The sequence below is a fragment of the Sceloporus undulatus genome, chromosome 4, assembly GCF_019175285.1.
Source record: "Sceloporus undulatus isolate JIND9_A2432 ecotype Alabama chromosome 4, SceUnd_v1.1, whole genome shotgun sequence".
Classification (NCBI taxonomy): domain Eukaryota; kingdom Metazoa; phylum Chordata; class Lepidosauria; order Squamata; family Phrynosomatidae; genus Sceloporus; species Sceloporus undulatus.
In genome coordinates, this window is record NC_056525.1 from 126,440,106 (window position 1) to 126,465,320 (window position 25,215).

General features: G+C 41.1%; 1 protein-coding gene across 1 annotated transcript in view; it reads left to right on the forward strand.

Annotated features, from left to right (window-relative positions):
• TNR (tenascin R) overlaps positions 1 to 25,215 on the forward strand; it is a 262,076-nt gene that overhangs the window by 140,457 nt on the left and 96,404 nt on the right. Inside the window, exons 3-5 of the mRNA XM_042465868.1 lie at positions 11,285 to 11,761; positions 18,277 to 18,540; positions 22,586 to 22,701. Of these exons, the coding sequence (XP_042321802.1) occupies positions 11,285 to 11,761; positions 18,277 to 18,540; positions 22,586 to 22,701 (857 nt within the window). The remainder of the gene's footprint in view (positions 1 to 11,284; positions 11,762 to 18,276; positions 18,541 to 22,585; positions 22,702 to 25,215) is intronic.

The window sequence follows — 25,215 nt, forward strand, 5'->3', positions numbered from 1 at the left end:
GGAGTAGAGATTGTGGGAGACGGGACTTTGTTGGTGCTGATGTTTGTGTCTGTTGCATTCCTGATTGGGAAAAGAAGGTTCTGAAGGTGGGACTGTGTTCCTCAGACAATTTGAGCCCCTTTGTAGGGGAACCACACTTGCAACAGACTTTCCCACCACCAGCAGCATTATGGAAGGTTATGGGGAGGGTGTACAGGCCAGCAATCCAAACCTCTTCTTCTCTTTTACCCAATGCGGTGGATACTGATGGCTAAGGAAGGAGTGCAAGCACTTCTGCCTTCTAAAGCTGCCAACATGGTGCCAAGTAAGCATATTAAGTTAATAACTGTGAAGAAAGAATGGAGTACAATCTTATACACATTTGTATATGCATAAGCCCAGTTGAACTGAGGAATTTATTCTGATCAGATGCGGTTACACTGGTAGTGTCTGTAAAAATCAGAGGCATATGTGTGCATTTGTATGTGCTAAATGCCCTAGAGGATATTACATAGTCAGGAGGAATGCTATCAACCCAAACCTTCATAATGAAACAACTATCCACACAGGTTTTCATCTGAATAACAAAGAGCAAATCTTTGTGGAGCTCACTGTAAACCTGCCGTCAAGTTTAGTTTTTCAAACGTCATGGTTCAGTTGGTCATCTTTCCAAATCTGTTCTTCAAAACCAAAGAAACAGCATGCTTTTGTATAAGATGGTTTTTGAAGGGTTTGTTTGATAATGAATTTAGTCCAAAAAGAGAGAAGCAGAGCATACAAATATTTACACCTGAGGGAATGTCACAAAAGGAGAGGCATTCTTCAAAACTTCTGCTTTGCGGGTTTGACCTGCTATTATGATGTAGACAGCCAGCAGAGCAAAAAATTAAAATGCATCCTCGGTTATACACGGAAGTTGGAGTTCCTTCTCAGCATCACTACAATAGACCCGCCCCTGAATTACAGAGGAGGATGGTACCCTTTCACTGGCATTAAGCGCAATATTTGCTGACACAAAGCATATTAAATTATGGCAGGTTAAATGATTCTACTTAAGTTTTCTGCCCAGGTTTCCAGTCTCACTGAACACTTTGGTTCATTCTAGCAGTAGCAGTAGTAGGCTTGGCCCTAATTGTTTTGTGGCTCAAGTCATTTGTGATTTAGGGTGACCCCTGAGGCACTTATCACAGGATTTTCGTGAGTGGGGTTTTGTGGTGAGTCAGGACTTGAACCCTGGTCTCCAGAACAAACATGGCATAGTGGTTTGACTCTGACTCTGGAGATCGTTGCGAGCCATGAAACCCACTGGGTGATCTTGGGTAAGTTACACTCTCTCGCTAAGAGGGTGGGCAATGACAAAACCCTTCTGAACAAATCTTGCTGAGAAAACTCCTTAGGGTTCCCATAATCATATATCATAGAATCATAGAGTTGGAAGAGAGTGCATGGGCCTCCAGTCAACCCCCTGCCATGCAGAAATCCAAATCAAAGCATCCCACAGATGGCCATCTAGCTCTGCTTAAAGACCTCCAAGGAAGGAACTCCACTACACTCCGAAGGAGTGTGTTTCCATGTCGAACAGCCCTTACTGTCAGGAAGTTTTCCTAATGTTGAGGTGGAATCTCTTTTCCCGTAGCTTGCATCCATTGTTCCGGTCCTGTTCTCTGGAGCAGCAGAAAACAACTTGAAGGCACACAACAAAAACAATTCCAGAGTGTAGTCCAACACTAAAACCACTACGCCACATGGCTCTCTCCCCTGAATATTTAAGGGGAATCAAGTGGTGCCACCACTCTCATGTACTCCATACAGATATTGAGGGTGGGCAAGAAGACCGCCTGTTCAAAGGCACACATTTTATAAAGCGAGAAGGGAATGGGAAAAATGTCTTGAAGGCACACATCAACAACAACAATTAGAAATACATTACATGACAAAAGATTGTTTGCTGTGTTCCACACCAGGAACATGTACAACCACTTTACATGGCTCCTGTCTTGCTAGTAATCCCCTCAAAAGTCCGTGTGGTAGATTTGCTGAGAGAAGTGATAACCCATGATCATATAGTAAATTCCATGACAAAATAAGGATTTGAACTTGTATCTCTGTGTTTCAAGTTCAAAACCTATAAACATTACCAATTACAGAATATATGCAGGGGTAGCTGTGTTGGCCACTTAATAAATCCAAACAAAAATCCTCAGTGATACCTTTTGGCCAACCAAAAAATTACAATATACTTGTTGCAAGCTTTCAAAGCTCCATGGGGTTCTTGTCAGGCAAGATGTTTCGAAGCAAACAGGAGGGGAAAAAAATGGAAATTACAGTACCCTGGTCGGCTTAATTCCTTCCAACAACAGTATTAGAAGGAAATACAGAAAAATACCTTATGAATCTCGACTTTGTTCTTGCGATACTGGAGATAAAGAACCACTGCTCATGCTCTTCAGTACTGTCAATTTATAAGGACATTCTATCAACTGATTACTCCTCTTATATCTAAATACACTGGACATTCTGATACTCTTTATTTATGTTATTTGTGGATAATCAGAACCCAAGTGATGTACTTAAGGTAGCAAAATTTTGTTATACAGCGTGCCCGCTCCATACACGGGCACACCATACGGTTCTGGTTTACGTGGAAGTTGGTGTCATTCATTGAATGGTGTGCATGCCCGTGGCACACTTGAGCTACGCAATATTTGCCTTAAACGGGAGGGGGTCCAGACTCGATCCCCCACGTAATGCAAGGCTCCACTGTCCAGTGTAAACTACATTTCCACATGGCTGATAGCAATTGATGATAGTTGATGAAGTTTGATCTTATTTTGTGTCTTTTGCCCATCTGACTTTTGTTCCAATAATTGACTTGTTTTGATCATGCTATTATCTCATATTTAATTTTTATTATATTATACTGGTCAATGACCGAATAAACTATTATTGATTGGTGCACACACATACCAAATAGAGGGTGGAAACACAGAGCCTCAAGAACTTTGATGGCCATCCACCACCAGCGCCTGCAATACAAAGGATTTTAAAAGGAGGGGGAGAAAGAAAAGCAGCTCCCTCTTGATGTTGGAATTCCAGTCCCAGAAGCACTAGCCAGTGGTTGTACTCAAAAAACATCTGGAAGGCCACAAGCCTCCCATCCCTGCCCTACTGTCTTAGAAGTGGTATCTGCCTCCTAGGGTTGAAAACTTCACCTCAAAGACATGAAATAGACACTCTATCATATTTAATTAATTCTAGTGGGTTCACATTTTACATTTGCTCATTGCCTAACAGTCAGACTGAACTGGAAAGATTTTCCTGGACCAAAGCCCAGTCTTTTACCAAGATAGCAATCCCTACTATTAGCAAGACATGTGTTAGCTAATTAAAATTAGTGCTGCAGAACCTATGTTGGTAGACCAGAACATCTTGAAAAATGTGAGCTCTACAGCAAATCAGTTAAGGTGAACTTCACTATGTCTGAGTTAGAAGAGCTACAGTAGAGAAGATAATGGGAGATTCTCAACAATTGTTGAGAATCTCCCATTATCTTCTCTACTGTGGGGTATAAGGGAGATATATCTCTTCTGTGGGGTATAAGGGAGATATTTGAAAGCTGCAGGCCGCTGTGTGTGTGTGTGTGTGTGTGTGTGTGTGTGTGTGTGTGTAAATTGCTTAAAATATTCCCTCTGTTTTTCACAACTTAAACTCTGTTCTGCCACTACCACCATAGGGGAAAATGTAAGTACCATATAAGTAACCTGAAGGATAGTGGAAAAAATTGTCCATTTTATTTTCACAGGCTTTTTAACCCTTTGTGATATGTTTTGTATTGCTTTATCTTTATTTAGAAAACATATCTTTACTTTCTTCCCGCCCCCCTCACTGTGCCACTAAAATTCATCAGATGAGAGTGGCAGATCAGTAGTAGTAGTCTCCCCCCCCCCCCCCCCAAGTGGTTCAGGGAGAGCAATCCAATACACTCAGCTCCCAAGTTGTTCATTCTTGATATATTTCAATTCTTGCCTGTTGCAGGCTCTGCAATCCAAGATGAAGCTACATACAGCATCTCGGACGAATGGCCATCCAGCCCCTACTTAAAATACTTCCAGCAAAGAAAAACTCATCACTTCCTAAGACATTTTGTTTTACTGCCATGCATTTCTCACTCTTAGTACATTTATCTTAAAGTTTAGTCAAAATGTACCACCCTTCAATTTCCACCCACTTTTTTGCTTGTTGTCTGAAGGAATAGAGAATAATTCTGCTCCTTCTGCATGACAGCCTTTCAGACATTTTAATACCACAATCATGCCTTCCCTTAATCTTCTCTCCTCTCCTCCTCTAAGTGAAGCAGATCCAGCTCTTTCAAGTGTTTCTTGCAGAACTTAGTTTTCAGAGCCCTCCTCCCACAGCCATATATCTTGCAAAATCTTGCAAAATGAAAGCTCTACACACAGTATAATTTGTCAACAGACTTCTTAAAAAGTGATGCTCAGAAGGTAGCAAGTCATAGTACACCAGTGAAATCTGACCGTCAGAATGTAACACTGTGATTAGTTCCTGAAATCTGGACCCTGTGCTTCTGCTAATATTGCCCAAGATTGTATTATCTTTTTATGTAGTTATATCACACTGCTGCTTCATATTCCGCTTGTGACCTTTGAAGATAATAGAGCCATTTCACATCTGTTGTGCAAATCATTTCTAGCTTATAGTGACCCTAAGGCAAACATATAATGGGTTTATTTTGGATTTTTAGGTAAGCTTTGTTCAGAGGAGGGTTGCCTTTGCCTCTCTCTGAGGCTGAGAGGATGTGACTTATCCAAGGATACCCAGTGAATTTCCATGGCTGAGCAAGAATTCAAATCCTGGGCCTCATTCACACTACATAATAAACTGGTTTTCAAACCGGTTGAAAGGGCCCTTGTTTGCACTTGCGCAAAATTGCTGGCACAGTTTTCCAGGGGGGCGCAGCGCTAAACCCAGTTAAACTGGTTCTTCCGAATGCATGGCATTCCCCACATCTTTTTAAATGAATCAGTCCAGCACAAGTGTGAACACGCTGTCAATTGGATTTGGTTCCCTGTGGCATGGTCATCCCTGTGATGCAACTCCATTTTGAATTGATCCTATTATGAATGTGAACACAAAGTGGAGTAAATTAAAACGGACAGATTATATCGCGGTTTGAATAGTGTGAACATCTATTCAGCACTAAATCGCTTTATTGATTTCACTCAAAAATCGGTTTCTTATGTAGTGTGCATCAGGCCCTGGTGTGTCAGAGTTGTAATACAGCACTCATACCACTACATCACCTTGGCTCTGTTTCACATCTACTGCTGCCAAATCAGTCTCCCATATCCAATACCTGGTTTGTTTCTTCTAAACCCAACATGTTAATTTATCTCTCTTAATTCTTATCTCTTTAGTTTTGACCATTGTTTTGAATCTAGATCCTGTCTTTTACTTATCAAAAGGGGCTTCTTCATTGTTATTATCATCCCTTCCAATAGTACCTTCAGGTGGGTGTAAAGACCTGGATTTTGTATTCTTTTCTGTGGCCGGCTTTCATTTCTGTCCTGGCAACAGAGAAACACATCTAAAAGAAACAGAAGTTGGGTGGAATATGTGAATCTATTCATTCAGTCAGGGCTCACTGCACAGCCTCTTAGCAGTACCCAGCCCTTGTCTAATCCTTGCCCACCTTTCTCTGTAGTTGTAATGCTCAACTGGACTGCTACAGCCATGATCTACACTGAGGTAGGCTGAGAAGGGGGAAGATGCTTGCAGAGCCAAGCTGGGAAACTCTGTCCTTTATCTGTGATCAATTATTGGAGATCAAAGCTATTTAAAGACACTTTGAAAGCCTTGCTCTTTAAACATATTTAAAAGTCAAACACACTTTAAAAAGTAATAATTTACTCATACTTGGAAAACATCTAGTACATAGCAATATATTCATTTATATTTGCGTTTTGTTTTGTTTTAATGGAGTGGGTGGGGGGAATTTACAATCCCCAAATGGCCCAAAGATGTGTTTGCTTTTAGAACTTATGGAACAGGAATTAAATACTGTAAACCATGAGAGTGATGGTGGGGAGAAATAGGGGGAGAAGTGGGACTGCTGAGATCACTCTGGAGGTAGGGATTAGGATTAGGAGCATATGGGCCATAGGGGGGAAATCATGCCTATCTGCACTATATCGGGGGGGATGTTTCTGGGGAGAAAGGGGGAAATTTCCCCTTCCCACTGTACACAATAAAGTGCTTGGGTTTGGGGCTATATTTTTAGCTCTCTATTTAACATTATATAGTATCACAGACGACAGTTTTAGAAGCATGCGAAAATATTTTCCAATATTGTTCTCCTGAAATGGCACTGAACTGTGTGTGCTGAACAGCACTAGAACTCTCTTGTTCCAGACTAAAGAAATCTTGAGCAGGAGTGTTGCTGCTGGGAGCTGTGGGGGAAGACTGCAATGCATCGCAAGGCAGATCCATCCTGGCTAATTGTTATTTCCAAATGCACCATCCTTTCCTGTTTGTTTTCAAACATGAGAGAGAGGGAGGAGGAATTATGGATAGATGACAAATAAGGAATTGTGTCCATGAGCAGCTCTTTTCCTATGGACCTTTGATGCCCATCAAAATCCCAATGAGCCTCACGGAGCAATTCATCAAAGCTAGCATTCCCAGTTGGGGAGTAGCCCTGGGCAGCAACTGCTTTGGAGATCTCCAGGTCAAAACTAAATCAAAATTTGTTGGAGTCAACTATCCCAGTGCCCTAGGGATAAATTCTTGTACCTGTACCTGTAATTTCACTATTTCTATATTGTCCAGAGATTGTCTTTTTGTGGAGATGTTTTGATGCCTTAAGCGGAAAAAATGCATGTCCCTGGTGTATGAACCTAACAGACACCAACTGCTGATCTAGCTAGCAAACATTGCTGATCATGTTTGACTAAGGTACAGTTCTTTCACAAATTTCTGCTGGGAAATCCACATTGAGAAACTAGTGTGAAGCAAACTGTTCCTGACACAAAAGAAGATGGTTGTAAGGCAGAAGGATAAAAGCCTGAAGCAAGAGACAGTGATCTTTGGAGTGGGAACAAGGGTGTAGAACAAGTACACAAGGGTGCCATTTTCATCCGTGAAATGCTCATATTGAAGAATCTTGACTGTGGCCATCCAATCCACCCTCCCTGGAATCTCAGGCTGTCCTTGACACATGGAACAAGGTTCAGTAATTACACTAACAGAAAGAAAGTCTCTCTCAGTGTACCTATGCCAACATCAGGAGGGGCAGAATTTGATCTTTTGGCCCACTTCCTCCCCAGCTGCAGAAAAGCAACCAGGGAGGGGTGTCTCTCAGCTCTGTCTATCAGCCATTCTTCAGTGGCAGGGTGTGTTCCAGTTGTCCTTGCATACCCATACCTTGCTGCCAGCCCCAGCATAAAGCTGCTCCTTCTTCCTCTGGTGCTTAACAATGGCTGCAGGACAAAGTGTGACCAGTACAATCCTGGATACTGGGGAAAAGAGTGTTAATTAAGGAAGTACAGAATGCTTCCTTACGAAACATCTTCCCTTAAAGTATATATGCCAGTGTAATTGGGAGTTTCACAAGTATATGTCTGCTACAGTATTCTGTTCATGGAAATGAACTTTGGCAGCAAGGAAGCTTTGTTCCTACCGGCCCCATTTATCCAATGTATGTTCCTTTTTGGTCTCATGTCTTTAATTTAATATGGTTATTTTGTATTTTCTATTTTGATTGTGTCTTTTCAATGTTCAGAAGATGGGAAGAGGGCTTTTTGTAAACAGGTACACACACAAACAGAGCCAAAGCATACACCTCCATTAAAGTGGCAGATGATTCTTAGCTTTTGCAAAATAGAATAGTGGAGGTCTGCTCAGCTTTGAACAAAAGATATGGACCTTATCCCATGGTGTTTTAATTTGTCTTACCTCTATCCAGTTTAAACCTTAATTCAGGTTGCATCCTGATATTATAAGACAGTTTTTGCTGCCTAATTTGCCACTCAAATACAGCCCGGGTCCTTCCTCACTTCCAGGAGCACTCCACTGGCCATTTTCTCAAGCCAGAAAACTCCCAGATCTGAAAAGAGCTGGAAGGAGCAGCAGTGGAAGCAGGGGTGGATCTGGCAGCAAATTAAGTGGCAAAAACCATCTGATAAAATCAGAATGCTGCCTGAATTAAGATTTAATCAGAATAGAGGTAAACTGAATTAAAACGCTATGGGATAAGCTCCATAGTCACCACCCCTTAGGGGGCAGTGATCTTTTGGAGACCTTTTTACACTCCATGAAAAGGTACATTTTGCTGTAAAAGATAACCAGAAAATGGCACAGTCTAAAGATCTTGCTTAAAGCCCTCAGTACAGTTTTATTCAGGAAATAAGAAGAAAATACTTTTCAAAGCCCATTTCCAGTGTCATACCTGTAAGGGGTAATGCAGTCTGAATAATCCCTGCCCATGAGACTCTTCCTGACCCCTGTCTTCCCAACTCTTTCCCATTTATCTGAAGGCAGCAGCTACTGCAAGGTTTTGGAAGCTTTTCTGTGAGTTTTCATTTGTCTTGTGCTGCCTCCTTCAATTCAATGGCGGCATTCCAGGCACCATAGGCTCTGGGAAGTTTCATTCTCCAGGGTGACTGAGTATGAACTTTCAGGGGCCTGGAAAATACAAGTCCTATGGTTGCTTGTGCCTGCAGTGCTATGTTGCATGCTCTTGACAGTTTCTCTGACAGAAAGACTCCTGGGACACAATGGAGTTTATCATACAAGAGCAATTTCTCTTAATTTCGAATGAAAAGAAAGTGGGGCCAGAACGCATTCATGTGAATTCACTAGTTCAGCGAATTTACATGAATTTGAATTGCATTCGAACTGACTTCCCATTGCCCGAAAATAGCTTGCTATTGCCCAAAATTGCATGTGATCACCTCTCATGCAATAATATGAAACCCCATGATTGCGTTCAGACTGACTTCCCATTGCCCGAAATTGTGTGTGGTAGTGTATCACGCAATAACGTTAAACCCCATGATTGCATTTGGATTGCCATTGGATTATACTTCCAATTTCCCTTGTCTGGTAACGTTCAAAGTTTCTTATGTCCATTTAAATGAACTGGATTTCTCAGATTTCCCATCACCACTAAGCACTAAAAAGGGGAAGAGAGATACATAGAGAAACAAAATCTGAGCTAGGTGAGAACTCAGAGTAATGGCTCTTAGTCTATAATAAAAGAGGGCATAACAAGCTGGACAGGAAAAAAAAAAGCATTGTTAGCAACATTGCTATTAAACAGTGGGTGGCAGGTCAGTTCTAAAATTCAAAATTGCCCCACACAAGAACTATTCTTGTATTATACTGATGTAGAGATTAACATAAAACCAAGAAAAAGCAATACAGGAACTTTTGAACAAAGTGAGTTAAGAATACAAACTCCTCCACTTTCATGAGTGTTTCCCCAATACTAGAACCATCTAAATTCAGCATGGTTCATTTGGTATTTTTTCTTTCAACTGCAATGAGGCATCCCTCTCTTCCTTTCTTATATTTAGACTCTTCAAACAGAAGTACCCTAAGCATTCTCAGTTGTGGAGAAGCCTGGGATAGCACCAAGGGGATTAACTAGTTTATCACACATGAGTTTATCCCATGAATATCCTAGAAAAATCACATAGTTACATGTAATGATTTCACTCAGCATTGCACAAAACCTGCCATTAAAGTGGTCACAAAGGAGCATTAATGTACATCTTTTTTACTTCCGGGATTTCAGCAACAATGCATTTCTGATATCACTTCATTTGAGCAATTACATGTGATAATCATTTGCGCAGTTACTCACCATTTCCACTGCATTTGCGGGATGCTTTAAATGCGCTTTAATCTTTCTTTAATGTCAAAATCAGCCCCAGTGTGATAAACTCCTATAGAAACATTATTCTCCAAGGTACCTAAATTAATATCCTGGCATTAGGTTATCTGAAGAACTATGCTTTTCAGGTACACTAATACATGGAATACTGCAAAACCAATGTTCCAAGTCCAAGAAAAATGCCATTTTCTGGGACCACCTGAGTCCATATTATGAACACAGATCCCTTTCAAAATCAAGTAGCCTCTATTTTCTGAAATGATGTCATTGCAGTCTTTCAAATGCTGTGAGAGAGAACAGATTTTTCTCAGAGGCATTCAAAAATACCTTCCTACTGCACTGCTACTTCTTCCAGGTAAGTTTAGAGAAGGCAAAGTTTGCTTAAGGCAAAGGAAAAGGTTGGTGCTGCAATGCACAGAACCAGAGTTATAGGAAGAATTAAGGGGAATTTGAGGGGGGGCACATATATAGATACATACCAAAATAAGCTCCAGGTGTGAGTGCTTCTCAGCATAGTGAAGCCCCTTGTCTATAAAGGCCATGGCTGGCTCTCCTGGTGGCAGCAGCGGCAGTCAGCAAAAGTGCTCCAGACTGTGGCTGCCATTTTCAGTGCACACAGTGGATAGAAACAATGAGCTTGAGCAGACAGGCCAAAATAAAGCTGCTTCGGGTCACTTTGGAGGTATGCTGTTTAAATGACACACGCATCTTAAAAGACCAGAAGTTGCACCAAAGCTGCACTCCAGTCCTTAGGACTGTAGCATGGTTTTAGCGCAGCTTCCAGCCTCTTAGGATGTATGCATATTTTAAATAGCATACCTCCAAAGTGACCCAAAGCAGCTTTATTTTGGCCTGTCTGTTCAGGCCCAATGTTACTTTGGATGCATCTGTACTGCAGAAATAATCCAGTTTGACACCACTTTCACTTCCATGGCTCAATGCTATGGAATTCTGAGAATTGTATTGAATTCTGAGAATTGCAGGACATTTAGCCTTCTCTGACAGAGCTCTGGTGACACAACTACAGTTCCCAGAATCCCAGAATAACACTGAGTCATGACAGTTAAAGTGGTATCACACTGGATTATTACTATAGTGTAGATGCAGCGTATGGCAGTATTGCGGAAAATTTAAATAGCTAGAACCAGCCACCAGCTCACACCACAAGGGCAGAAAAAAATAAGCAAATAGAAGTGTGTTGGGGGGGGTTAGGGTCCAAGATAGTTGTGCTGAAGCCTAAGTCACTAAGTAAAGGCAAGTGCTTGCACTGTCCCAGATGTATAAGGAAGGAGAGAATACTATCCACTTTTGAAGCTATTGTAAGGATTATTGAAATTAACTCTACAGAATGTGCAAAGTGTTGTTAATAATATTTTTTCCTCACCCTTCTAGGGCAGCTGGATTACATCCCTCACTGCAGTGGCCATGGGAACTTTAGCCTGGAGTCCTGTGGCTGCATTTGCAATGAAGGTTGGACTGGGAAGAACTGTTCGGAGCCCCTCTGCCCCATGGGCTGTTCCAGCCGGGGTGTGTGCGTGGATGGCCAGTGTATCTGTGATGGCGATTATAGTGGGGAAGACTGCTCCGAGGCCCGCTGTCCAACTGACTGCAGCTTCCGAGGGCTCTGTGTAGATGGAGAATGCATCTGTGAAGAGGGCTTTGCTGGTGAAGACTGCAGTGAACTCAGATGTCCTGCAGACTGCTCAGGGAAGGGGAAGTGTGCCAACGGGACTTGCATTTGCCAGGAGGGCTATGTAGGGGAAGACTGTGGACAACTGAGATGCCTCAATGCCTGCAGTGGCCGTGGATCTTGCCAGGAGGGCCTGTGCTCTTGTGAAGAAGGCTACCAGGGGCAAGACTGCTCAGCAGGTATAGCATCTGAAATATAGAAAGTAAAGGTATACATGCACAGAATTCAATTTCCTGGCATTTGCCCCTGCTATTTACTTTCCTGTTTTTGTCTTTGCTGGAGATTTTGTGGGATGCCTTTTCCAAAGGTCGTGTGCACATAGACTGCACTAGTTTTCCTTCCATCTCCCATCTAATCTATTATTATTTCTCTAAACAGTAATGCTTGCTGGTGAAGGAGTTATAGTCACAGCATTAGTGCAACCAGGTGCACTGTGAAATTACACATTCTATTACATATCCTTACATTTTTTTAAAAAGGGGAAACTGTCATCTCCAGAGTACTTGGACACTGAGAGCAGAATTAGTACAGGAAGGATGCCCGAGAATTTTGTTCACTCTTGTTTTTAAGAGAACTGACCTGATTTCCACTTCCTAGACCAACTGGAATTACATCATCCTTTGGTTTGCACGCTCTTCTGTACTAAAGTGTGTATAAAAGGCATCTTTTTAGTAATATGTATAAAGAAAAAAAGGTCTAAAACATTTTTGTTTCATTAGTAGATGCAGGCTGCAGGCTGGCACAGAAATGAAAAGGAAAAAACCATGCAAAATTAAGAGGAAGTGGAAGCAGACTGATCTTTTCACATAATGTGCAAGGCAGGTTACAGAGTGAGGAGGAAAGGCCTTAGCAGTGTGTAATTGTGGAGGGGCACAGCAGGGATCCTCCATGTGGGAACAAGTGATTTATCAGAAATATAGAAGATGGATCTTTATTAATAAGGTCTTGTGAGTTATGGGCATATTAACTGATTGAAGAATTGTTATTCTGCCTTTGTTTTGGGGGGGGGATCAATGTACTTATTGCAATGCACCTGCATAGCAGCAGCATTTCAATATAATTCGGTGTGGGCAAAGTGTGGCCCTGGAACTGCATTTACTCCTAAAATTATTTTTGACAACATCCAACTCCCCTCCCCCAGATGAACAGAAACTGCCCCATTTCTGGCACTTTATCTTTGAAATCAGTTGCAGGGCCTTCCTGAGCTGTGTAACATTGTGTGTGTGTTGTGTGCCTTCAAGTCATTTCCAACTTATGGTAACCCTAAAGTGAGCCTATTATGGAATTTTCTTGGCAAGATTTGTTCAGAGGAGGGTTGCCATTGCCTTCCCCTGAAGCTGAGAACATGTGACCTGCCCAAGGTCACCCAGTGGATTTCCATGGCCAAACTGAGAATTAAACCCTGTTCTCCAGAGGCATAAGCTCAAACTATTATACCACAGTTAACATTAAAATACTTTTTTAAAAAAAACAGAAGTGGATTTCTGACCACTTCTAGTTTGAATTTGGTATTATTATTATTATTATTATTATTATTATTATTATTATTATTGGCATTTGGGACAGTCTGTGCAGATCCCATGAGGCCAGATTTGCTGACTTGGGGGAAGAATCTGAAGGAAGTATATACTAATGTATATTTTATTGAACGAAAGATAACACTAATTAGTAAAAGTAATACTTTTAACCCCCCTATCTATAGCAACATACTAAGGTAGCCTCAACAAACAAGTGTGAATTTGAAGCACAGGCCCATCTAAAAATGTTAGCATGACCAGCTAATACTGACTCTCTTACAGATCAAATAAAGCTTAGATTCGTTAATTTGAAGGACAGTTTTATTTGATAGTAACATTCATCCGATGGGCCTGTAGTTTTAGTTCACATTTGTTTGTTGCTGTTCTTTTTGTTCTCCTGACTAACTTGCAAATTTACACATATTTAACTCAAAATAAGGATGTAACACACAAAGAAGACCTGGGTGACGTGAGATAGAAACCATCTCCTTGGTTACCATACAACTGTCCCAGTTTGGTTGGGACAGTACTAATTGATCCCCTGACATCCCACTTTTTCAGCCTCCTCTCATTTCCCCCTTTGTCCTCAGCTTGCTTCAGTTGCTGCAAACTGAGCTCAAAATACAAGAGTAATTTACATTCAGCTCAGTGGAGGATAGGAAAGGAAGGTATGGAATCTTGTCCTTCCCAGTAGACTCAGGCAAAGGTAAACTGCTTCAGCCTCTCCTAACTTATCTGTTCTTCCTCATTAATTCTTTTTGTCATCTTGGCCACAGTCTAATGTTGCTTGGCCACACATGTCCTGGTTTTCATCTGTGAAATGTTGGGGGATATGATACAGGTTTAGATGTAGAATTAAAGGAAAGCAATAAAGGTAATTCAGAGTTAGAGTAGTTAGTCTGTTACTAGTCTGTTGCATTGTCCTGAAACTTATTCTATTGTGTAATAATAATAATAATAATAATAATAATAATAATAATGCAGTACCCCTTTCCCAACTTCAGTAGTTCAGTTCTGGGCTCCCCCATGGATAAGAAGAATGTGCATATTCATGCCACATCATAATCACTGGGCAGCAACATGCACATGCTGCCATTGGCAATAATGGGACATACTCGAGTCAATGGATGGCTAGCCTGCCAATACAGTTGGCCCACAATTATTCTTATTATTATTCTACATAGCTCCAACAGCTACACAGTGTTTTTTTGTACAGAGTAATGTAAATTAGGGAGGGGGGGAATATACCTGTTGTAGAAGGCCTACACTCTAAATTTTGAGAGCAGATGAACCAAAGGGAGAGGGAAAGAAAGCAGGAGAGGTAAGGCTAACAAAGGAAGCCTGGGAGCAAAAGCATTTAGGATTAGAGCTGAGCCCTAACAGCTTTTTTAGTTTCATTGTCATGATGTTCATGGTTGTCAAAAGGCGCCTCAAGTTTTCTGAGTGATTTCAGCTATCTCCTCAAAATACCATCTGTCCTTTATTAAATTCCGAAAAATGTATCACAGCTCAGACACAGCTGTCCAAAAGCATAAAAGCCTGGTTTTTAAGGCTCTGAGGGACTGTGCAATCCTAAATAAGCCCAGAGATGCTTCTGCATCGTAAGGGCAAAGAAACTGTACAGCTTCCAGGGTTCACATATTTAGATAGTTTGTAAAGATGAAACTGTATCCTTTTCCATATATTCGCCATATGCTCTCTCCTATCTCATGTGCCTAGGGAGACCACACCTAGCCCCTGTTCCAGCTGCAGTCAAGGGCAGAGAAGGGGTAGGGAAGAAAATATTTATATAAAGGGATCTTTTCTATAAAAAAAGGTTTGCTTATGTTTTAGGATTAGTGGTTCTCAAATTCTGAACCATGCATATGTGATTGCGCATAGTGAGATGCTCCAAAAAGGGTGCAAATTGCACAGATTCCAAGTTTCAAGGTTAACTAGTAATCATATCCAATGATCTGGAATTCCATGATCCCACATATCTGATAGGCAGCTGCAGTTATTCTGATCAGGAAAGGCATTCTATATACATTGCCTCTTTTGCAATCGTTCAGAAGATTAGAGAATGAGCCCTAATGTTATAACAAGGTAGGTAGGCACTAAGGACTTTATCACACAGGGCAAATCAGAGGTTTAAACAGGGATTGTCCCATAAAAATCACGTGATCGCAATTAAGATTTTCAAACACATCGCAATTAAAGCATCATTATCCAGGGAATAACCAGCAACAAATCATGATCGTGTGATTTTCGCAGGATAATCACTGTTTAAACCCCCAGTTTAACCCCAATTTCACCGTGTAATACAGTCCTATGTTTTTAAACAGAGAACTGAGTCCCTCACCAAACTACAAATCCCAGGAGTTCACGAGAGGGAGTTATGGCATTATAGTTGAATCAACCTGCAACCTGCAATAATTGTGCAGGGAAAATACATCCTTTTGTCTCCTCACCAGAGAATCCAAAAAGCTGTGCAGTTCCCTGACACTTCAACTAGCCTCCTAAGATCTAGCAAGCTTTAATTATTCTAACAAAGACCAGGATCTTCTATCATAATAAACCTCACAGCTTTATGGATGACCCCTATACTCATTTAGGTAAATATAACTATTACTTACTACTTCACTGGCCCAATGACCATGAAGTTCATTTCAAGACAAAGAGGCTGCAACTCTGTGCCTGTTTGCCATTGTGCAGTCCTGCACAATCCAGTTGGCTTATTGTTGAGTAGACAGACATGCCATCTACTGCTGCTTTTCTGCACATGTAATATTGTGTGCTCTCATTTTATTTTGCTCCAGAAGGAACAGTGGAAGCAATGATCTCTTCCCTGTCACAGGTGTGATAGTGTTACTGAGCACAAAGAGTACCCCACAGGCTGCAGAAAGATCTGGTTTATTTTAGGGGGTTCGTGTTAGGGTAAAATTTTGGTCTTAAGAAGCAGCAGTGGGCCATTCTCTCTTACCTAATGAGAATATGATTATGGGAGGCAGTGCCATGAGCAAACACAGTGGCATGCCCCAGAGTTTAGAAGCTATTGTGACAAGAGTAGTTTGCTCTGGCTAATTAAAAAGCTGTACTGTTCAGTGTTGACAATGACATTTTTGATATTTGTTTTCCTGCATACACAAGGAAAGACCAAGAAAGGCACTCTTTCCCATCTTACTATTTACAGTAGTCTGCACATACGCAGGATTTTATAATCCCAAATGCCCATTGGTTATTAAAGCTAATCCTTGTTGTGCCAAAGGTTTCTCAAAAGAGAGAAAGCTCAAATATTTCTACATCTTCTTAAATTCGTTTTTGTTAATGCAAGGCCATTTCTAGACTGTCTTGTAGTTCCTGTGCTTTTCTCAACCACAGATAGATACCCTTTTTCTACTTCATTTCCATTTTCAAAATTTCCCCACCTTATTTGTGAGCAAAGAAACTGGGGGCAGCATGGGGAAGATGTTTAAAGGCAGGGGAAGTTCTGTTGTAGAAATACTCCAGCAGTTCTTAGGACAGTGGACTGGTTATTAGCAATGGCAGTAGTTTGTCTTTTCCTTCACTCCTCTCCACTGTGGCCCAGAGCTATTTTTGCTATTGCTGTATGTGGCAATTGCAGCAAGTGCACTCACAACCTGGCCACCCTTTTGTTTTCTCCACAGTGCCCCAGATCTAGAATTGTTGTAGGGCAATGTACATAAAAGATGGTGACCACCACAAAAAGATAGTGGAGCATATTTGAGGGAAATTTTGTAAAGTTTTACCTGAGTGAGTAAAGACAATAATCTCAGAAAATTTATTAGAAAAAGATGTCAGAAATTTCAGCTCAGTTTAACCTTTACAAGCTAGGAGAAGACTTCTTTCACAACCTCCAGGATTTTTCTCTTCTCCTCCTCACAGTAATGTTAACATAACATGTAGAGCAGAGGTGGGAAGCGTGGGGCCCATGGACCACATGGAGCCCACAGTGCCCACCGAGAGGATAAAAAAATTCCAAAAGCCCTCCATCACATTTTGAGACCCTAAGCTTCCAACTTTTGCAAAAAAAAATAAAAAAAATTCAACAAGATCTACCCCAAAATGCCTTCTAAGGGTTGTGGCGGGTATTCCCAGCATGTTTTAGGGCCACCTCTGGCCAATGTAGGTCCAAGAGAGCCATTTAAAAAACAACACACATAACATGATTCCTGCTTGGTTCCTGTTATTAAACAATGGTCTAGGAAAATCCAAAAATGTGATAAAGATTCCCCTGTATCCTCCTAAATTAGAGGGTATACAGGACCATTTTTAATGTACAGTTGGCCCTTCTTACACACAGATTTTTTTATACATGGATTCAAGCATCCACACTTTGAAAATGTTTTTTAAAAAGTATAAATTTCAAATATCAAACTTTGATTTTCCATTTTTTATAAGGGACACCATTTTGCTATGTCATTATATTTAATGGGACTTGAGCATCCATGGATTTTGTTATCCATGGGGGATCTTGGAACCAAACCCCCAGTATATAACAAAGGTCTACTGTATATAATTTTATTTATTAATTTTTTAGTAGTAAATGAGATGAGGGTGTGCAGCTCTCCAAGGTCTCCTGGGGTGCTAATGCATGCGCCCCTCCCCCAATCCTTCCACATTTGCCCACTTCTGTTGTAGAGCAATGAGAACGACATTTCTCTGATTCACAAGGATGATGAATGGAATAACATCAGGATCATTTGTATGCCCTCCAAGTCATGTGGAATTGGAATCCCTAAAATTCTAAACTTTGACTTCATAAAAGCAACTTTCTAATTTCCAAAGCTGGCACAAATAGTTTGAGAGTGTTGTACAGCTAAGTGAATACACCAAAATTTAAAGTGTGGTGATGACAAGAAAAGTGCTTGAAAATATGTGTGTCATGCAGGAACATTAATTAAGAACAGAAGCCAACCTCAGCTCCCTTGGTGGGACATCAAGGCTGCTTACAGTGTAATGCATGAAATGATCTGGGGCACCCAGTCTTATGGAAGTTTACATGGAAACAGAACCCAATAAATTAGTTAGAACTTACTCTCTGAAACCTACTCTCTAGTATGCTTAGATATACAGGAAAAGTATGGAAGGGAGCACAACTCAAGGACATATTGCTGTTTTTGGTGAAATTGGCTTATCATCTTACCTCATACTTTGAAATTTGCCTCTTCTTCCAGTTGCTCCACCAGAGAGTCTGCGTGTGGCTGCAATCGGTGACAGGTCCATTGACCTCGAATGGGATGGGCCAATGGCAGTGACTGAATATATGATTTCCTACCAACCAGCAGTGCCAGGGGGTCTGCAGCTTCAGCAACGGGTACCTGGGGACTGGAGCAGTGTCAGTATCAAGGAGCTGGAGCCAGGCCTGACATACAACATCAGTGTCTTTGCTGTTATCAGTGACGTGCTCAGTGCCCCTGTCAGTGTCAAGGTGGCCACCCGTAAGTATTGCATGATTGCTCTGTGCTGGTACATGCCATTTCAGGTTTTGAACCTGAACGGATTGGTTCATGGAAGCAAGGAGATTTTATGAGTCAGAGGCCAAGCTTCACATTTATTTAAAGGAAAGCTCATATATATATATAGGTTTGAATTTTGAAAAAACAAAACAAAATGGACAAGGGGGGGGGGTGAGACTGTGTTTGAAGATCATTTATTATGGGCCGGTTTCATCTCAAAATAACCAGAGAGTGCTCTTAAAAGATAATGTGATCTGTAATGGGCTGGGGAATTGAAGAGGAACTGCTTAAAAGTAGTCTGTGTCTTCACTTACATGGATGGAGGTGTTCTAGTTTATTTGGCAGAAAGGAACCTATCAGTCAAGAGAACCCCCTGGGCAGTTCAGTGCATTTGGCTTCACTGGTAGGTGACAGGCTTTTGTGCTTCAGGCTTAGTTGTCAGCAAAAAATTTTGCTAAAGCAAATTTGGAAGGAGAAATACTGATAGGGATGTCTTAAAACATTTCACTGAAATCAGCAAAATCTCTCAACTGGGTTTAAGGCAAGTATAGAGCTTTTCTTAATTACAATTTTAGGTGGGTGCTAAAACCTTTCCTCTGTCTTATGTTAAAACCTTTCCTCTTTCTTCTTCCCCTTCTTCCAACCAAAGGATAGGAGACCAGGCACCTCAAATAGTACATTGATGCTGTGAGACAGCAATGATATCTACATGCTCTACACTAGCCTGCCCACCCTCATGTTGTGGACTAAACCAGGGCTGAGACAGGAGGAAACTTGTACATATTAACCAGGCCGAGCAGAAAGAGGTCTGCAACCCAACTACTGTATATACTCAACTATAGGTTGACCTCGTGTATAAGTTGAGGACAAGTTTGGGGACCAAAAGTATGGGTTTTGTCATAACTCATGGATAAGTCAAGGGTAAAACTTGGAGGCTACTTCAGTCTGTGTATGTATGTGCAGAGCAAGAGAGACTCTAATTGAGGTTTTTTGCTTCAGCGTTTCAACTTTGGTTTCACCCTTGACTCCCCAGACAGCAGCAGACAGTGCAGGCAGGAGAAGGACTCTGTTTCTTTAACAGCAATTATCACCCAGGACTCTTTTTGCTTGGCTCAAGAGAAAAAGAAACTCTCTCCTGACCGCATGGGGAAATCTGAAAAAGCTGCCATCACATTACCATACTGTCTCATAAATATGTTGATCTGGGATTTGGGGTCAATTTTGGGGCATAATTTTTTAGATGTACAGATGAGGATACAGTATGTTACATATGTTTTTGTCTTTCTGGCCATAGGAGCAAAGGATAAATGTACTTGCACTTCCAGCTGGACAGACCTGCAGCTGGCAAAGAGAGGGAGGGTTTTAAAAGTTCACAAGCTCTCCAGCCTGCTCCCAGCAGCCCTGGAAAAAAACTACTCCATTGCCATTGGTGCACTAAGAATCAATGAACAGAGAAGAAAAACAACTGGGTAAAGCCACTGCAAATTGCAGTGGGGAGTTGAAAGATAAATAAATGTACAGATTCCAAGGTGCAGATGCCGGTCAGGATACCCAGAACCTCTGTCTAATTGGAGGCATTTCTTTCCATTTCCTTGCTGCAACACTGTGCCTACGTACAGAGACTGGCCTTTTTTGTTGTAGGGTTGGTATAGGGTTAGAGTTCCACAACTAAGTTTCATTGGGTTGAAGCATCAGGCAAGCAGAGATTCCAGACAGTCAAGGAGATGCACTGTTCAGAAAAAGAGAAGTTTATAGAGAGAGAGCTGATGTCTCCAAAAAGAGAATCTGGCAAATGCAAATTATAGCTTCAAACAGTGCCATGTGTATACCTTGGCAAAGAGCCAGCACTTTATACTGTGCCTCCACAAGTCAAAGTAGATGCCTCTTGTAAGCTTTCCTACATTCATCATGAAACACCAGTAACTGAAATATTCATTTCCAAAAGCAGACATGTTAGTATAATTGAGAAAATAATTTGAATCCTAGTGTGATTGCAGTTTGCTTGCACTGTCAGTTTGCTTGCACTGATTGAGATAACAATTTAAAAAGTTGTCCAGAGACTTTGAGGTGAGTTGTATATTAATTCAGGGATTTAGATGCTGTTCTGTTTCATCTCAAATTGGAAATGATCGTGAACATGACTGAAATCTCAGGTTACACATATGACACTTGGATTCAGGTTATTATTCTCCCTTACGAGTAAGGGGATGGCTTTTCTCTCTACCATTCCAGCCTAACAGACATGTGTGAAGGGAACAAGGGAGAGGGCCTTCTTGGTACTAACTCCCAGGGTTTGGAATATAAAATCCTAGAGATGCTACACTGCCTTATTCCAGGATATCCTTCCAGCAGAAGGTTATTTGTTTTTGATAGACTTTAGGGAACTGATTGTTTATTGAGAAAGGATTTATACTTCTGCTGCATTATTTTAATAGATTTGTTTTTGAAATTACTTTTATATCTTAACTCTTTTATGTTTTTATAGATGTGATCTGTATCTATTTTAACTTTGTAAGCTTCTTTGAGTCCCAGGGCTGAGAAAAAGTTGGGAGAGTAAATAAGTAAAATGGATTATTATAAATTGCCTGGAGAATGCAAAAGTGAGCCCAACCCAGAATCTACTCCAAGCCCACACTAGATGATATCAGATAGTACAAAAGCTCAGATATGGTACAGAACGTGGCTTTGACAGCAGTTTGTAGTGTAAAGAATCTTTTCCAAGTGTGGTGACAAGCATCGTCACCAATGCCACGTAGATATACATCAAGCTGCTATTGAAGAAGACAGCCATAGGAGCTGGTTGGAAAGCTGGCATTGCCAGGCCTTTGCAATACCTTGCCTGTGCAGAGATGTGAGATAAAACTTGTGAATCAGCAGGCCTGAAAACTACTTCTTAATTGAAACAAGCATTCAACTGGGTGAACCAGAGGAGAAGCAACAAAAAATGAGACAGCTGTTTGTGCAGGCCTGCAGCATCCAATCCACTTTGCTTTTGGTTGCACCTTAGAAATCCCAGTACCTTTTTGTCCCTGAATTTCCTCCCTGAGAACTACTGGCAAGGCAGCAGAAAGAGGTCTCAGCTGACATCTGTTCAGTTCACTCAATTAAGCTAACACAAAAGCAGGCAATGGCTTCCATTCTCAGAGCAGACTCACACATTACACTTGAGAGGTTTTAAGCATATGTTTGAAAATGTAAAGTATAAACAACAGACAGGAAATCTTGCATATACAATTATGTGTATACTCATTAGGGAGCCAAGATGGGCTAGCAAAGTCTATCAAAATATTGTCAGTGGAAAATCCAGTATGTGGCTGTTATGTGGGGAAAAAAGGCAAATTTTTTGTTGAGCACAATTTAAAAGTTAGAAAATAAAATGTGGCTGTAGAAGCAGGATATCAACAGCTTGTATAGTTTGTACACTCCATTTAGTCTGAACCACTGGAACTTACACTGTTTCCAGGACCAAAACAAACTCCAGCACTTCTTCCAGGATGGCCAAGAATGGCCTTCAACTCCCAGTATTCCTTATCATTGGCTATAGTTACTAGGGCCATTAGGAGTTCCACTTCAGTAGGCCTGGGAGGATTACATTCTGGTGACTGCTGCTTAACTGGGCACACAACAATCCATCACAGAGACTTTGCAAGGCAGTTCAGTGAAATCACTAGATAAGGCCCTGCTGTAGTTCTCCTAATAGAACAGAGATTCATGTTCTCATTCTTCCTTGGGAGGAGTTTGATTCTCACAGATAGTCCTTTCTTCTGCAACTAGCACTTTACTTGAGGCAGAAGGCTTTGCCCCTACTCTGAGTCCTGTACAGCAGGTAACCAATCAGTATACAAACTAGAGTAGGTATTTTTTGTGTGTTCCACATGTGTAGAAAGTTTTTTTTTCATTATACCCAGCCTGCTCCTCACAGTTCTTCAGATAGTGGAAAGTATTGATATTGACTATATGTTTACAACTGAAGTCCAGCTAACACAGTCTCTCCCACCCCATGCCCTTCTTCATCGCTCTGTTCCAGAACTTTCTACTCCACAAGGGCTGCAGTTCAAAACAATTACAGAGACCACCGTGGAGATGCAGTGGGAGCCCTTTTCCTTCTTGTTTGATGGCTGGGAGATCAGTTTCATTCCCAAGGTAACAATATGGTTCTGAGCTTTCTTTCTTCCATCAGGAGTACCATCCCACTCAACAACTGGGGCTCAAGTAGGTAGTAGTGCTTGGTTTCCAGAGTTGGGTGTGAGATGCCCTGGCCACTGGCAGTATCATTCAGATCAGTTGGAGGTAGGTAAGGTCAGAGATTGACAAGCAGCTGGAACAAGTTCCCATATTAAAAAAATTACCACTCTACTTGTGTCACTGTGTGATCTGGATACCATGACTTGATATATGGAACTCTGGTGGGCTGCTGGTCCTACTTGGCTACCATGGCTTGACCACACAGCCTTTTGGTCCTGCCCATCTGTAGGAATCTAATATAGTGAAAGTTAATTTGGACATTGCATTGTTAGCATGAATGCCAGTATTATTCTGTTATCCCACCCATAATGTATTTTCTCAATACTTACTAGGCCATACTAGCACAAACCTCCCATGAGAGCTAAATTTAACACAGTCATGCGTATTTTACATATCTACTCAGCCAAATAGGAAACATGGGCCTATTACAGCTGCCAAATAAAAGCTGCTTTGGGTCTCTTTGGAGGTAGATGCTGTTTAAATGATGCATGGGTCCTAAGAGTCCGGAGGTGTGCCAAAGCCACACTCCCTTCTTAACACGGAGTGTAGCTTTGGTGCAGCTTCGGATTCTTAGGATGCATGCATCATTTAAACAGCATACCTCCAAAGAGACCCGAAGCTTATTTTGGCAGTCTGTAGCAGGCCTTGGTCACATAAATTAGTATGGAAAGAGAACTTATAGCACCTTTGAGACTAACTGAAAGAAAGAAGATGGCAGCATGAGTTTTTGTAGATTTCAGTCTGCTTCCTCAGATGCATTTGATGGAGTGGAAAGCCAGGGAAAGACCTATATATGCCATTTGTGTATGAGAATGTCAATTCAAATTCAAAATCCTTTGTGTATGGAAATTAAGTGGCAAATCCAGTTTCAATGATGGTCGTTGATGGACAAAAGCAGTAAGGAAGCTAGAACCTGCAGAAGAGTGGATGAGTGTGGGTAACAGAGAAGGATGTGATGAACAGGTGAAGGGTGCCCCATGTGGATGGGGCTAGATAATGCTGAAATGGGCATAGTGCCCATTCAATCTATTGCTGGTGGACTGTAGTCTGTGGATAATTCCAATTCTGCTTTTTCTCTTTCCACTCCACCAAAGGCATCTGAGGAAGTAGACTGAAGTGTATGAAAGATGCCAACTTCTTTCTTTCAGTTAGTCTCTTTACCAGGTCTACAAGATCTCTTTACATACTGGTTTTACAGACTAACACAGCTATACCTTTGAATTCTCCCAGATGAATTAGTGCAAGGTTGAAGAATCATCATTCTTGGACTATGTGTTCATTTTATTTATTTAATAGTTTTGTTATATCATTTTTCTATGCGACCATGTTAATTTTCTTAGTAACTATTGGTCATGTTCAAAATTATTAATAAAAAAGTTATCTTTATATTCCATCTTATACATTGTGAATCCAGGATGGCTTACAGAAATTTATTCAGTATCCGCCTTTGTTGGAAAAAGGCTTACAGTATAAATGTTAAGTCTGGATGGTTTGAGGGGGAAAAGAGGGCAGTCTAAAAATAATAAATTCTATATGCCTCCTAGCATGGCTTTTAAATCCATCCTCGTTTATCAAGTATTTGGATATTGTGGAAGCGTTACACAAGACTTCTTTATCTGAGTGAATAGTAAGGCAGGGCAAAATGAGTGTGTGAACATGCAGACTGCAGGCAGTGCTTAGTCATTCAGACCACCTCTCTTAAAAACTATTCCCAGAGAATATGGTTCTCTGCCTAAAATTGGTCTGGTTCAAGCTATCCCACAATAATGACTCTAACTGATACCTTCATTACAGGAAGCTGCCATTATCACAAATTTTCTATTGTGGGATGCTTCTAACGTGGTAGAAAAAATTCTGTGTGAAGGATCAACTTTGAAATGCATTGAAAATGGCCAATATTGGAATGTCTTTGTAAAAAAAAAACATGGTGCAGTCATAATTGGAATACTGGCTGACCTTTTTCAAAACAGTGCCTTTCCACTATGCATTCAACTGGCAGGTGCTATGATTATATTTTAAGTCAGAAAGAAATCCAATCAGTTATTTAAGAAAAATCATATGAAAAGCCAACACAGAATATACTGGAATAAAACAAGCTGAGAAAAACATCCCCTTGAAACACCAGAAAAATCAGTGAAGAAAAAGTGTCAATTCCAGGCTAAATGTATGATCTTCATCATACATTTATACATTGGGAACTGTTTCAAAGCATTCCCAGAAATGGCGTCCCCTGGAACCCGATGGGAACGCTCAGTGGCGGTGGCATTCCCTGTGCGGTAAACTAGCATTCTGGGGCCCATCGGGTTCCCATCACGCTCCGTGTGCGGCCCCGCTCGTGCCCGTTCTAACACATCGGGGAACGTTTTATCCCCGGTGCAATAAACTCAGTTGTGTACTGCTCTACTCATCCAT